The sequence below is a fragment of the Gouania willdenowi genome, chromosome 9 (genome assembly GCF_900634775.1).
Source record: "Gouania willdenowi chromosome 9, fGouWil2.1, whole genome shotgun sequence".
In the NCBI taxonomy this organism is placed as follows: Eukaryota; Metazoa; Chordata; class Actinopteri; order Blenniiformes; family Gobiesocidae; genus Gouania; species Gouania willdenowi.
In genome coordinates, this window is record NC_041052.1 from 31,312,618 (window position 1) to 31,327,276 (window position 14,659).

At 39.7% G+C, this 14,659-nt stretch overlaps 2 protein-coding genes across 2 annotated transcripts in view; both read right to left on the bottom strand.

The window, feature by feature from the left end:
* Positions 1-1,913, bottom strand: part of LOC114469339 (ATP-binding cassette sub-family A member 2-like) — a 48,952-nt gene extending 47,039 nt beyond the window's left edge. Inside the window, exons 1-2 of the mRNA XM_028456760.1 lie at positions 1,903-1,913; positions 1,590-1,808 (exon numbers count right to left, since the gene is read on the bottom strand). Of these exons, the coding sequence (XP_028312561.1) occupies positions 1,590-1,790 (201 nt within the window). The 5' untranslated portion in view covers positions 1,791-1,808; positions 1,903-1,913. The remainder of the gene's footprint in view (positions 1-1,589; positions 1,809-1,902) is intronic.
* Positions 1,799-5,329, bottom strand: LOC114470081 (ATP-binding cassette sub-family A member 2-like). The gene is made up of 6 exons (XM_028458096.1): positions 5,210-5,329; positions 4,535-4,646; positions 4,289-4,452; positions 2,138-2,259; positions 1,903-1,949; positions 1,799-1,808 (listed from the first exon to the last, which is right to left on the bottom strand). Exons 1-6 carry the CDS (start codon positions 5,244-5,246, stop codon positions 1,799-1,801), a joined length of 492 nt encoding a protein of 163 aa, XP_028313897.1. The 5' UTR covers positions 5,247-5,329.
* Between the last annotated feature and the right edge of the window lie 9,330 nt (positions 5,330-14,659).

Consider the following 14,659-nt stretch of genomic DNA (forward strand, 5'->3'; position numbering starts at 1 on the left):
GTGGACGTGTCCTTCTGTGAACACATCGTTGATTGGATCTGATTGAAAGCTGACAGGAGAGAGAGAAAAGATAGATCAATCCTTTCATTTACCGATGACTTCCGATAGACTTTTATAAGATGTACTGACCGAAATTAGTCAGCTGATAAAGCCTGATTCATTCATTAATTCAATAATTAATTAATTCATGGAGTGATGCTGAGAGTCCTATAAGATAATATAAAATACAAATATTGTCCGCCTTATGATGTAAGCTGAGCTGTATGAACGCAGCATCAGATCTACGAACTTCACCCAGAATGAGGTGGATATGTGAATAGAAACATGTCTGTGCTTTAATAAAGTGAAACTGTTTATTCTTCCATCATTTAATACTGTATAACCTCACTAATTTAAGCATTAACACTCATCATTCCTTCCTTCAAGTGTTTTTTTGGTCTGAATTATGGATTGTTATTCTATATTTTTAAAGAATTATTCCTCAATTGTGATGTAAGTTGCTCTACAAAGTTTCTCTGTTTGTAATTCGTCTGAAGCTGCAATCTCCGCCCCTTTCCTGCAATGTAAGTGTGCACGAAGCCAGGCTGAAATCACCTGGGCAAGGTCAACGAGTTTATTTCCTGCTTCATAGTACAGCTGCTTGGTGACAGAGAATGTTGGGTTAGGTGAAGCTAACAAAGAGATATCAGGATATACTTATTTAGGAGTAACTATCGCAACACTTTCCACCAATGACAGAACCTAATTTCCACAGGCCAATAAATGACGGCAACATTGTTGCTACAGAAACAAACGAGCTCCTGTGTAATGGCAAGTTCACACCAAACGCGTCAGGTTTACATAGACAATATATGATGGACGTGCTTCTAGGAGTATTGCGAGGTCCCGCTGCACGTCCCGTGCCTCCTGTGTGGAGTGTTTTGAAGCTTTACGCGCGTTTTGAGATTTCAAGCTTTTGACGTGTGCCCGGCGCCTCCAATGCAACCAACGCTAGAGTTGGAATTGTTGAACTTTTGGGGCATATCGCGGCGCGTCGACTAATCAGGAGCTTTTCACAACTGTGACATATTCAGAACCGGTGATAGATGGACAGGCGCTCTTCTGCTGGCATAGAGCGCCTGTAGTTGGTGTCCTGGTAGGAGATGCAAGTGCTGATGCTGGTCAGCAAGTTGTTAAACTCATCCGAGCGCAGCTCTGGTGAATCCAGAAACGGCGCCGAGGCACAAATAAAACCAAGCCACTCTTTTGATAATGTAGAGCCGATGAACGGGAGTCGGAGGCGGCGTGTTCAGCAAGGAACTCCAAACTTTATTCTCCATTCACCCACAGCCCCTCCCTAAATGCGCTCTCTTACCAACTTGTTTGGATGCGCCTCCAGAGCGTCTTTGACCCTGGTGACAAGCGTCGAATTCAATGAGCACAAGTGTCCAACTACGCCCGAAACACGTTTGGTGTGAACGCAGCATAAAAATCTCGGAATGTTTGAGAACTTTTTTTTTAATGTGTGGTTTTTGTGTTGTGTTTTTTTTTTTTCCTTAAAATTAATGTTTCCTGTTCAGCCTTCCCAGGATGAGTGAAGTTATCCTCACTTTCTCGATGACGCTGTTCGTGTTGATCTGCTCTTTCAGCTCCAGGCTCAGCTGACGGAAGCGCTCCGACCGTTGACTGCGCTTGCCGCTGCACGCCGCGCCGTGATAGGCCAGCAGCTCTGGGCTCTGCCTCTCAGAGACCAATAGGATGTCTCGGAGCTCAGAGGCTCCACCCACTCCACAGGTGAGCGCCTCGAGCATAGATCCAGTCAAGAGCGTCTGTGGACGAGTTTGGAGGTCAAAACAAATAAAACATCAACAAGATTTGTTTTTCTGTAACAATACAAGTTTGACAGGGACGGACGTCTCCCACCTGATTGGACAACGCTTCTTCTTCTGTTCGTCTGGACTCGTTTTTCTCTTCAATTAGAGATGAACCAAAGATCAACCTGTTCACCTGTAACAAACACACACACAAAGACAGACAGACTGTGTGTGTGTGTGTGTGTGTGCACGTGTGTGTGTGTGTGTGTGTGTGTGTGTGTGTGTGTGTGTGTGTGTGTGTGTGTGTGAAAGAGAAAGAGAAAAATAGCAAGTGTATGTGTTACCTCTGCGACTGACAGTTGTGTATCCAATAGAAATGCTGCGTTGGACTTTGACAGTGAGAAGTTGTGAATGAGAAACTGATGGAAATCTGAAGAGTTCTTCAGGACGCTGGACAGACTGAACCCTGCAGGAGGAACACACACACACGCACACATGTTCAGAACCATAGAACAAACAGTAAGGTCCACCCGCTGCTCTGAGACATCCTGTCTATGAAGGTTCTGAACAGAACCACAAACAAAGGTCTAGCCCTCACTCGGAACAGGTCTATGTGGACCCGCAAAGAGTTTCACAAACTTAGAACTAAACCTAAAACCAAAGCTAGAACCAAACCTATGAATAAACCTAGAACTAAATCTAAAGTAAACCTAGAATCAAATTTAGAACCAAACCAAGACCTAACCCTACAACCAGCCCGAGGACCAAACATGGAACCAACCCTAGAACTAAATCTACAACCAAATCGAGAGTAAACCTAGAACCAAGCCTGAAGCCAAACCTAGGACCAAACCAAGATTCAGACCTAGAAGTAAATCAATTCAATCTTTATAAATAAATAACCTTCGCACAATAAAATGCAGCTCAAAGTGCTTTTACAAAGACAAAAATAAATATAACATCCACCCCGTACAAACCCTGTCCACCGCACACAGACACAGGTTAAAATAAGGACATGGCACATGGCTGAGTACAGAGGATCCAAGTAAGGAGACATTAGGCTTGGGCAGTAATACGGTAATACCGTATACCGCGGTGTCATAAAAAAGCAATGGTATCAGTTTCAATACCGTTTAAAAAAAAAATGCAATGCACTTATATAGGTGATAAGGATTAAATATCAAACATAATTTATTTAATGCCTAAACATGGTTCTATGTACAACAACAGCTGTGTGAGAGAGTGCTGGCTGCAAAAAAAAGTGTTGCACTTCAGCAGTCAGTGACTGCTCTGATCGGAGCAGAGAGGGAACGAATTAAGACAGGCTTGAAGAACAAGTATCCACTATTGAATCAATCATTTTTCTGTGCAAGAACATGGATTATCCTTATATTTGATACGTAGATTATATAAACAGATCCACTGCTGTCTCTGGGGCCTGTGTTTGACGTGTGATTGTTTCCTGATCTGATGTTGACAATAACAGTTATTTATTAGTAAAAGCAGGCTTACCACTAAAACAAACGTAAATATGTCATTTGTATGAGGAAAAAATAGGTTTTAATTGTCGGTTTTGGGTCGGGCACGGATATAAATACCTATGTCTGTTGGACCTGTAGGTTTCAGTTTTGCTTTGTCGGGTTCGGGTCAAAGCTTGAATAAGGTTCATATCATAAATGGTCTGTGTTTAAAAACAAAACAAAATATTTGTCTTTCTTTTTCTTTCTCCTCCTCGTCCTCCTCTGCACCTGCTCATTCATTCTCCACTGCAAAAAGACTTTGAGACAAACACAATTCACATGCGGGTCACAAAAATTGATCCCTGAGGCACACCACATGTTATTTTATAGACCTAAGAGGAGAACATATCCAAATTTACCATAAAAGTCCCATCTGTGAGGTAGGATAAAAAAAAAAATTGTGAACAGCACCACCAGGTATTTGAGTCTATTTATAAGAATGGTGTGGTCTACGGTATCAAAGGCTGCACAAAGGTCCAGCAGAACCAACACTGTGAGCTTTTTTAAGTCCAGGTTATAGCTAATGTCATTTCAAATCTTGAGGAGGGCAGTCTCTGAAGTAAACCTATAGGACCAAACCTAGAGCCAAATCTAGAAGTAAAACTAGAACTAAACTAAGTAAATCTGGAACAAAACCTAGAGCCAAGCCTAGAACTGAATTTAGAACCAAACCTCGAACAAAACCTGGTGGTAAACCCAGAACTAAGTCTAGAACTAAATTTAGAACCAAACCTCGAACAAAACCTGGTAGTAAACCTAGAACCAAAATTAGAGCCGAATCAGGCCTGAAGCCAGAGCTGGAAACCTATATGGTACCAGTCCTAGAATAAAATCAAGAACTAGATTTAGAACCAAACCTGCAAACGGGCTGGGAAACAGATCTGGGAACACATATGGAACCATACCTAGAAGCAAAACTTGAGCCAGACCTAGACAGACAACAATAATCAGACACAGAACTAGACCTGGCCTCACCCTGGCTGTGGTTGAAGCTTCTGTCCTGTGTTATGGGTGTAGATTTGAGGTTCTCCAGGTGCTGTTGAAGGTTCTCCAGCTGCTGACCCAGACTGGGTCGGTCTGGTGCGAAAAGGTGGTTCTGCTGGACCACCTGACTAATCCGCTCCAGGAGCTGGGTCACCCTGATACAGGAGAACATCAGAAGGTTCTAATGAGATTTCCTCAGGGACAACCTCAGCAGACGGAGGAGGTGAATGGACTCACGTGGAGTTCTGGTACTGCAGGAAGCCAAACTCATCTCTCTGACCATCCGGACACAAAGACTGCATAATGGGAATAATCCCAGCCGAGGTGAGAGGGGCGGAGCTGTAGAACGCTGGAACATAGAGCGAGGAACCAAAGTTGGTCCTGAATATGAAACTACACACAAACTAATCAGGAACCAGTTCTTACATGATGTGGACACTTTTGTAACTGCAGTGACAAATTGTGGGGGGGGCGCTGTGCTGACTAAACTACACTGCCAAAACCACAGAACCTCCTCAAGAGGTGGAGTATTGATTATTTCTGGGTGTAATCATCAGATGTTAACCTCAACGGTGGTGATAGGACGTAACCTCATGAACAAAACTTAAAAATAAAGAGAGAAAGAAGCACTTCAGGAGATGGATTGCCAAGTTGGGTATGACATGTCTGAAGGAGGAGATTTATGGACCTTTGGTTGATTTCATTAATAAATAATGGTAAAGGCGTTTTATTCTGTTCCGACCAACAGGTTAGAGTTAAAACATGCATGCACGCACACACACAGTATTAGAGTGAGTATACTTACACAACTGTTTGTCTGTGTGAAGAGAACAGGTTAGCGACAAAAGTGAAGCCGCACTGATTTACACACACACAGAGTTATACACACACACACACAAAGATCTGACTTACACACTGCTCCGTCCCACACGTGGACAACCAGCATCATGCAGGAGAAACACAAAAAAACCACAAAGACGACACAGAGCGTCACAGTGAACTGATTACCATGACGACAGTTGTGTGCACTCCTGTACATCACGTCAAACCCATTATGAGTGAATGAAATATAAATCAAAGGATCATAATAAATGTACTTTGTTATTTCATCTCTAATCAGTACTTTGTCCCCCAATAAATGAAACCCAAACAGACAGAATACAGAAGCTTTAAATAAATATACACCAAAATAAAGTACAGCTTAAATGTAATGACATCATAGAGAACATGATTGGACTTTGGTGCACTGTGGTCGCTCACCTTCCTTCACAGGGAGGGCAGGTTTCTTTTGTCTCAGGCCCAGCAGGATGAAGAAGAGCACAAGCGGAATGAAGATCTCAAAGGCTAACACCCACTGGAAGACAGAAAAGACACGGGACTGACTGTCTGTCTAAGGTCTGTCTAAAGTATGTACAATGCCTGTCCAAAGTCTGTCCAAGATCTGCCCAAAGTCTGTCCAATGTCTGCCCAAGGTAGGTCCAATGTCTGTCCAAAGTCTGCCTAATATCTGTCTAAGGCCTGTCCAAAGTCTGCCCAAGATCTGTCCAAGGTCTGTCCAACTAGTTATTCACAGACACGTGCAGAATCCCATCAGAGAGCCACTATTTCATCATCATGCTAATAGGCTAATGCCAATAAGTGGACCCGATAACATGGCTTTTACCCTCTGACCCCGCTTTGTCCAAGTTTCCTCAACCCTCAGCTGGAAACACACAACAGTACACTATATATTACACAACAGTACAAAAAAACAATACACAAAACAATACATGACACACAACACTATAATTAACACATAACAGGACATACAACGCAATACACAACATAAATCAGAAAACATAAAATGATAACCCTCAAAAAACTTAGTGTTAAATCTAATCTAACATAAAAGCAACAAAGTTCTGTGCGCACGCACACACACACACACACACACAAGTATGTGCATGCGTTATTTTGGACTTATTTCATGATTTCAAAACATTTATTTTCATGTTTGTTTGACCGTTCGCTGTTTAGACCTGACGGACGGGACCCGGAAATTATGGCGGCCAATGGCTGCGTCCGTGCCAAAAGCGAACAGTGAAAAATACATGTTTCTCCACGGAAATGGCATTATGATATTTTCACCACGTGCTATATAACCAAATGCGCACCTCGGATGTAGATGTTGAATGCAAACAGCCATTTAGAGAGAGAGTTGTGACACAAGGAAAAGTTCCCGGAAGTTGTTGGCAGCTGTTGATATCACTGAACTCTGAGGCAGATGGAGACTCTTCCGAGGAGGATGAACAGACGGAGCGGAAATAGTTCAAGGTAAGAAGAGCGGACAAAGTTGTGTATTGGTCTGGTTCCAGTAAAAAATGACCTTAAAAAGCTGTAAATGGACTGATATGTGGACGTGGGGCAGTGAAGAGGTAACTTCACGTATTAAAGGAAACTTATCAGTTGAAACACGGACAATTCTGTGCAACCTAACTGAGTACAGCAGTCCGCCTACCTGCCCGTTCTGATTGGCCGAGTTGTCTGAAGGGCATCAGCCAATAGAGTGCGGCCTTTTTTAGGCTGTGGCATTTGTGTGGATTTTTCTTACAAAATTGCTGTGTGTGTGTGTGTGTGTGCGTGTGCGTGTGCGTGTGCGTGTGCGTGTGTGTGTGTATAACAATAATCACCCCTGCACTAAGAAATGTTAAACGCTAACTAAATAGTTTTATTTGTATGAATTTGTGTCTTTTTAATTCTACCTAAACTGCCGCTGCAGCCAAAGTCTCACTCTGAATTGAGTTCAAAACTTGAGAGCCCTGTACTACTATTACTACTACTATAAAGTACAGGGAAAGATCATAAACATTGATGTTTTTACCATGTGTTTATAACCTAATGTGCACCAATACGTAAATAAGGAAAAGCAAATCAAAAGCATGTGGGGAAGCATGTGAGGCTGTTACATCGCGCGCTCCATTGGTGCCACAGGCAGAATATGAGAAGAATCTGCTGAGGGGAGCCTTTGGTGTAAAACCCACCTGTTTTCTGTGTCTCTTCTCTATGGTAGTATGTTGGATTTACAGTACATGACATGTTTGTGGGTAATTCATTTTCCCACTTGGTTTTCTGAGTTTTTCCTTGCCAAAGGAGGGTCTAAGGACAGGGCATGCTCCGGGACATTTATTATCCATGCAGTTTTTGATCATGTAAAGCACAAGGAGTTGCCTTGTGTATGAAATGCGCTATACAAATAAATCTGCCTTGCCTTAACCGATTCTTGATTCAAAAATTGATATAATGCATAGTGTGTTATGGCAAATTATGGAATCAAAACAATATAGTTTGTATAAGATCATTTTAAATAAACTGACTCCAATGATGCAATCACACAAAGGCAAACTTTAGACACAAGGTGACATTTATTCATGCGAAACAAATAAAAACTTACTTACTGTTCAAGAAAAAACTTTCATAAATAAAATTGCCGAAATAAAAACTTAGGCCAGCTGCCCCTTTCTTCCAGAAGTAAGTCTCAACTCTCAGTGACAACAAGAATAAGTTCAAGGTATACAAAAAATAAAAGGTGGCACAAGGGAAGGAGTAGAGGGGGCCTGGGGGGGAGATGGGTAACGTGGCCCCCTCGTGTCTGCTGCGGTGGGCCCCTCAGCCTCTTAGGGTGCTGGAGCTGCCGGCTGAGTCAATGTAGAATTTGTATTATTATTATATCTTATTTCAATATTAATATACATTTTTCCTCTCTTCATCTCATTGTTCTCTGGGTGTATGTTGTCGGGTTATCACATTGTTGTTGGTCCCTGTCTTTTGTCTTGTATGTTGCAAAGTAAAAAAGAAAAAAAAATATTGAATTTTCAAAATGATTTTTTTTAAGTTCATGAATCGATTCAGAATCGTGGATGATTAGAATCATGATTATTATGTAAATCGATCTTTTTCTGCCACCCCTAATGCGCATGTCCCATAGAGATAAACCAGAGAAATCGCACACGCTATTTTACGTTGCACCCGCAAATAAAACTCCTTTATGACACAACAGAGTACAGAGTATGTACACCTCTTTGTACATCCAACCTTCAAACACATACTCATTTGGCCATAATTGCTAACTCTCCTTAAGCTCCACTATATGAATACATACTTCCGATGGGCACTGTACTAGTTTCACAAATTTACAACATTTTTCAGTGTCAGAAATGTGTTTTGTTTTTGTTAGCTTAGCACATAGCAGCTCTGCGTGTGTGTGTTAAACATCACAGCACAGAGCTCTTTTGTTCACACAAAGTAATTTGAACCACAACGCCTTTGTGTCGCACACACAGAGAGCTGTGTGTGTAGGTCAGAACAAACATAGTCCAGAGCACGCACATAGACACACGCGCAGACGCACACACACACACTTTGAATAAACAAAAACAACACTCCACTCACAGAGGGACACACCCTTTAGTTGTTGGTGTTTCATTTCAACTGGTCAACTGGTTGGTGAAACTTTAATATATATATATATATAATATATATATATATATATTATATCTGCCTTTTTTGAGGCGTCTGTGGTTCATCAGAGGTCAGTTCGTGCTGTTGAAGAATTGGTACCACCCTAAATGATGATGCATTATGGGAAGTGTAGTTTTCCCTTCTGTCTTTGTGTTCCTTCATAATAGCACATTTGACGATGCCTTAGCTAAACACATGCTATGCTGTTAGCCGTTCATTCACATTGCCACGGCACAGAACACAGAGTTTCAGCATAATAGATTTTTTTTTTTTTAATCTCAATTAAAAATGTAATGCGCTAAAAAAAAAATCATCACTAGTTTTTTTTTGCACCCCAAACAGCATAGAACCTTTCTCAATGCACGCTTTTCCATTATACCCATAAAACTGACACACCGAGTACAATGATAGAACATGAGGATAAGTGTTTGTGCGTGTTAATTTTTGTTTAAAAAAAAAAAAAAAAACACACACACCGAAGGATGTGGGCGGAGTTACTACTACCAGAAGTCATTACTTGATGTTATTACAGTACTTTATTTTGTGATGATCATTGTTATTTTTGACGTGCTAATTTACAGCACTGTGATTGATGGGTCTGTTTTATTCATTATATATTCACTGAAGAAGAGAAAAAGCAACAAGTTCAACAAGTGTTCATTAATTGTATTGCTCAGAAAATTGTTCTTACCGTTTATGATGTGCTAACTACATATGAACCTGATGTAATATTTAATTTCTATTTTCGATTATTTGTAGACTGACTGAAGTACACATCAGGATTTCCCTGATGGTCTAAACTAACGGTGTCAGCAGCCCTTGGGTCTAGTCTCACATAGGAATGTAAATGGTTCAAGTCTGTTAAAAACAAACAATAAATGACTTTATATAAAGCCACTTTGTTACACATAAATGTTTCGATCTGCCACAATAATATAATTTAAATGAAAATACCTCAAGTTGATGGCTTTTCTCTGCAATTTTTAGGTGAGATTAAAAAAGAGATTCATTAGATTAAGTAATCACAGAAGCATGATTAATTAATCGCACAATATTTTTAATCTATTGACAGCACTAATTACAATATCACGCCTTGCGCTCAGTGCACGCACACACTGGATGCTGATTGGATGATCTCTGTTCTGCTGAAGGACGGAGGAATGTGTCACACACCGACACAAAGAGCTGCTGCTGCTTTATAATCAATGAGGCTCGTTAATAATTAAGAGCTGATGGTCAAACGTCGGTCATGAAGCGCCAAAGCAGAACGTCACGAAGCACAGACACTTTTTCTCCTTCAGAATTGTTTTCCTGAAGAAAACAAAAGTCTGGTAAATGAAAAAGGATCTTTGTGTTCTGACGAACACGTCAGCATTAAAGCATCATTGTCTCATTGTTTTTAGGACTGAACGCCAATGAGGATGAAGTCACACCAACAAAGACTAGCTAAACTTACCCTAATTCAAAGGTCCAGTATTATGCTATTTTTCATGTTCTAAGAACCCAAACAACATAGTATTTGAGGTTTATTTTCCCAAACTCACCTGTTTTCCAGAGTTTTAACCCTCTGAAAAGTCACTTTAATGACACTTCTAAAAACAGGCTGTTTTGCATATGCATGCATATGTAACAAAGTTAATAATGTATAATTCCACTTGCCATCAATATGCACACATTACATTGAATCAAGTTTATCCCAGCGTCATTAAATGCCTCACCCCTGTGAACGTAGGACGTGCACCCGGAAGGCAGCTGTAGTTCTGACCATGCTGTCTTCTGGTGAGTAGCACAGGCTTTGAGCTCCGGTTTTATTTTTTATTAATTACTTTAAACTTATAATTAACAGGTGATTTTTGTTGATTTTTATATTTTCAGTGTAAGATGTGTGTGTGTTAATGCAGAAGCAAGGACTGACTGTTGTAATTTCATGCCAGGATCTCGCCAATAAAAGCTGTGTTGGCCAAAAGTGACGTGGTTTTAATTAAAAACTTAACACAACGCACTAAGAAGAGTACAGACCGCTACACATGTGCATGAGTGGACGTGTCTATGGATGCTGACTTTATGCCTCACTTTTGCGAGGGAGATCAGTAATCACCAAAGCGATTTTGTGAAACGCATGTATATAAGCGGCTATTGTGATTGTGAGTCTGTCTCAGTGCTGCTTCAGAGTGTGTCTGTGTGTGTTTATCACAGCAGCAGCATCGGAGTCCGTCATCTGTTTCAAACACTCACTTCTTCCCCTCTCGTCTTCTAACTACAGGAACAGTGAATTTAAGGTGATAATCATTTGTTTTGTCCAACCGCTGCATCGCATTGTGTCACTAACACGTCAGATCAAGTCAAAGGTGATACGAGGTGATGTAACGGATACTAAAAGTGGAACTGCTCCGGGTGCTACACCGTGACTGCCCATTGCTCCTCAGGGAAGGGTTAAAAGCAGTGTATTTAGATTTATATATATGACAATAAATTATAATATATAGTCTATATTAAACTGGAGTTTGTTTTACCTGTAAGGTAATTTGAGAGGGAGGAGCTCACATTCTTATAGGGGAGGAGGAGCCCGTTTCGAGCTGACTTTTTACAAAATGTGGAATATTAAGGGAGGGAGGAAACAGAACTTTTCCAACCTTGGCCCTCTGAATGAGACTAAAGGGATTTGTTATGATGCTGCCCCTTTAACTTATCTTGATTTAACTTGTCTTATTTACTTTTCTTCACTTAATTTATCTTAACTTATTTTATCTGAACATTACTTATCTTTCTTTAATCGAACTTATCTTAACCTAACTTATATTATCTTAACTTCACTTACTTTACTTTATCTTCTTATTGTATTTTATCTTTTTTACAACTTTACTTTTTTCATCCTAATTTATCTGTAATCAATGTAACATATCTTATGTTAACTTCACTTCACTTATTAGAATAGAATAGAATAGAATGTTTTTTATTGTTATTACACACAAGGTACACTATTTTTTTTATTGTATCTTATCTTAAAGGTCCAGTATGATGCTTTTTTTCACCCATCTCGCTTTGTTCTAAGAACCCCAACAACATAGTATTTGAGTTTTTTTTTTTTTTTTTTTTTTTCAAAAACTCGCCTGCAGTATGTAAGTTTTCTTTTTTCAGAAATCCATGCTAACCTTTGATCATATAGTAACCCAAAGTGTTCTGAGAGGATTCTGGACCTCTGCTTCTCTTGGCGCTGGGTTCAAATTTAAGAAATCAAAGGAGAGTGACGCGACTTTTCAGCCAATCAGAGATCTGTTTACAAACAGAGTGCTCCATGAGTTATTTTGGGTGCTACCATTGGTAATTGCTATTATAAAGAGTTTAGGAATAAAATGGTCTGAAAACAGCGTAAAACATCAGAATAGTCTCAAAAATCATATAACTAACAGTCGCTAAGAGGAGTTGGAAAGTCACAGCTCCACGGTGAGGGGAGGTTGTTTTTATTTCAGTCCCACAGATTATACATACTGCAGCTTTAAGTTATCCATTGGTAACTTATCCCATGCTACGTGATCTGCTCTGTTGTCATTCTGCCTTATCTTTAATTAGGGGAGTCAAACTCGAGGCCCGTGGTCCCAATCAGAACCACAGAAATGTCAGATTCTCCCGCGTTAAGATTTGAGGTCAAACTGAATGTTTCTCACCTCAGGGACTCGGAGTGATTACAGATGTGCTGGATTGTTCTACTCTGTATTTAGCCCCTAAAGTTCATCAACACCATGAAGCTGGATGAACGTATCGGGGTTTCCTCTCCAACAGCAGACTTTTACAATCCCAAATCAGCTGAACTACGATACTGAGTTTGCTTTTATCGAGGTGACTTCGGGATAAAAGGAAAACCAGCTCTGTAGTTCAGGGCCCCAAACAACTACATCAGCCTGTGCCAGTCAGTGTCAGCTCTGTCACACACACACACACGCATACACACACAGAGTGAATTATTGAGCTGCTCTGTCCTCCAAGGAGGAAAAACAAAGAGCATGAAAGGAGAAGTAAAATCACACAAAACCACAGCAAATATACACAAAATGACAACAAAATCACACAACAGTATTTTAAATGTAACAATGCTCTCTGTTCTGTCCCTCCTAAATACACTAATAATAATAATAAAACTATCAAATTTTGAATATTACTTTTCCTTTTTGGACAGTGCATATTTTCTCCTTACTTTCTTATTACTTCTGTTACTTTTAACCATTTAAAAGCCTCCTGTGGACAGGTGTTGTAAATTAGCACGTGCTAGCACACTTAAAACAATACATCTGGGTAATCAATAGTGATAGACCAATACATATCGGCCAATATTATCGACCAATGTTTGTGTTTTTCCATGTGTATCGGCATTATGTGATGTGAATCTTTGAGTGTCTCACGATTCGATTCTTAGAGTCAGAATTCGATTCAAAATCGATTCTCATTTTAACCGATTCTCGATTCAAACGATTCTTGATTAAAAAATTGATACAATGCATAGTGTGTCAAGGCAAATTATGGCATCTAAACAATACAGTTTGTATAAGATAAATTTAAATAAACTGATTCCAATGATGTAATCAGACAAAGGCAAACTTAAGACAAAAAGTAACATTTATTCATGCTAAGCAAATAAAACACACACACACAATATAGTACATTGTAAGTTGGGGTCGCTGTTGTTTCCTGTTGGGATCGTGTCAGATTATTTTTACAGTCTATAGTCATAGACTAAAGGTCTGGGTGAGTTTGTGTGTTTTGGCCTAACACTGTTGCTGTAGTAGTCAGAAATTGACCTCTTGAAAGCACATGGCCTACTGGTATTCTTATATTTTCAGCTTGAAAAAACATGCTTGTGAATATGTTGAAGTGTACTGTTTGATAACACTCCTAAGACAGTTAAGCATAAACGGTGTGTTATATAAATCACTGCCAATCGCTGTAAATGTTAGCATGAGCCTATACATGGGTTTTCCCATAGACGTTAGCATGAAGCTAGCGGACTTTTTGTATGGTGGTATTTTCTATTTATGTTCAGTTTACAGTGTTTCCTGAGTAGAGACTCTAAGAGGATCTTCTGAATCAGAGTTTTTCTTGAAAAATAAAAATTTAAAAATTAATATCAAAATCGATTTTTGAAGTTTATGAACCAATTCAGAATTGTGGATAATAAGAATCGCGATTCTTATGTGAATCCATTTTTTCCCCCACCCCTAATCGGCAACGGCCGATGCAGGCTGTGTTCTCCGATCCGCATTATTTACAAAGAGCAGAAATATTTTTTTTACTTGTTTTTGTTTGACATCACCTGTTTTTATTACTTGTTAAATATTGTTTTACTTGTTCTTCATCAACTGTTTTTCACCTAACATTTTCATTCTACCTCACCTTTATAAATTTCAATAAATGTTTCTTTTTTTTTAAATTGAGACTGGTACAATTTGTTATCATCATTGTGTAATTTTTATGATGTAAATTGAGGGGGCAAAAGTAGTATCGGCTCCAAATACCGACTCAAGAAAATCAGCAGTCCGTATCGGTCATCGGCTAAGGCTGATGGAAAGAAAATCGACATTGGCCCTAATAAATCTGTATCAGTCTCTCCCTAGTAACTAATGTAATTGTGATGTCCACATCAAATAAACAAATAATGAAGAAAAAAGAAAACAAAGATACAAAACAAAAAAACATAATCAAAGATCACGAAACATCAAACACACAAAAGAAAAGAAAAGAGTTTTGAACAGAAACAACAGGAGAGAAAGCAGTTTCCCTCAATGATGGCGTCGGGAGGGATATGAAACGGCTGCTGCACAGACTGTGGCTCTACTGCCAACTAGTCAGTACTTAAAGGCAGGAGTGTGGCTG

Bases quoted from the DNA above. Each gene is read 5' to 3' on its own strand.
- LOC114470081 (XM_028458096.1), bottom strand. From the start codon at position 5,246: ATGATGCTGGTTGTCCACGTGTGGGACGGAGCAGTGT. The intron at 4,647-5,209 runs GTAAGTCAGATC...TCTATGTTCCAG, and splicing joins CGTGTGGGACGGAGCAGTGT to CGTTCTACAGCTCCGCCCCT. The intron at 4,453-4,534 runs GTGAGTCCATTC...CTCCTGTATCAG, and splicing joins CTGCAGTACCAGAACTCCAC to GGTGACCCAGCTCCTGGAGC.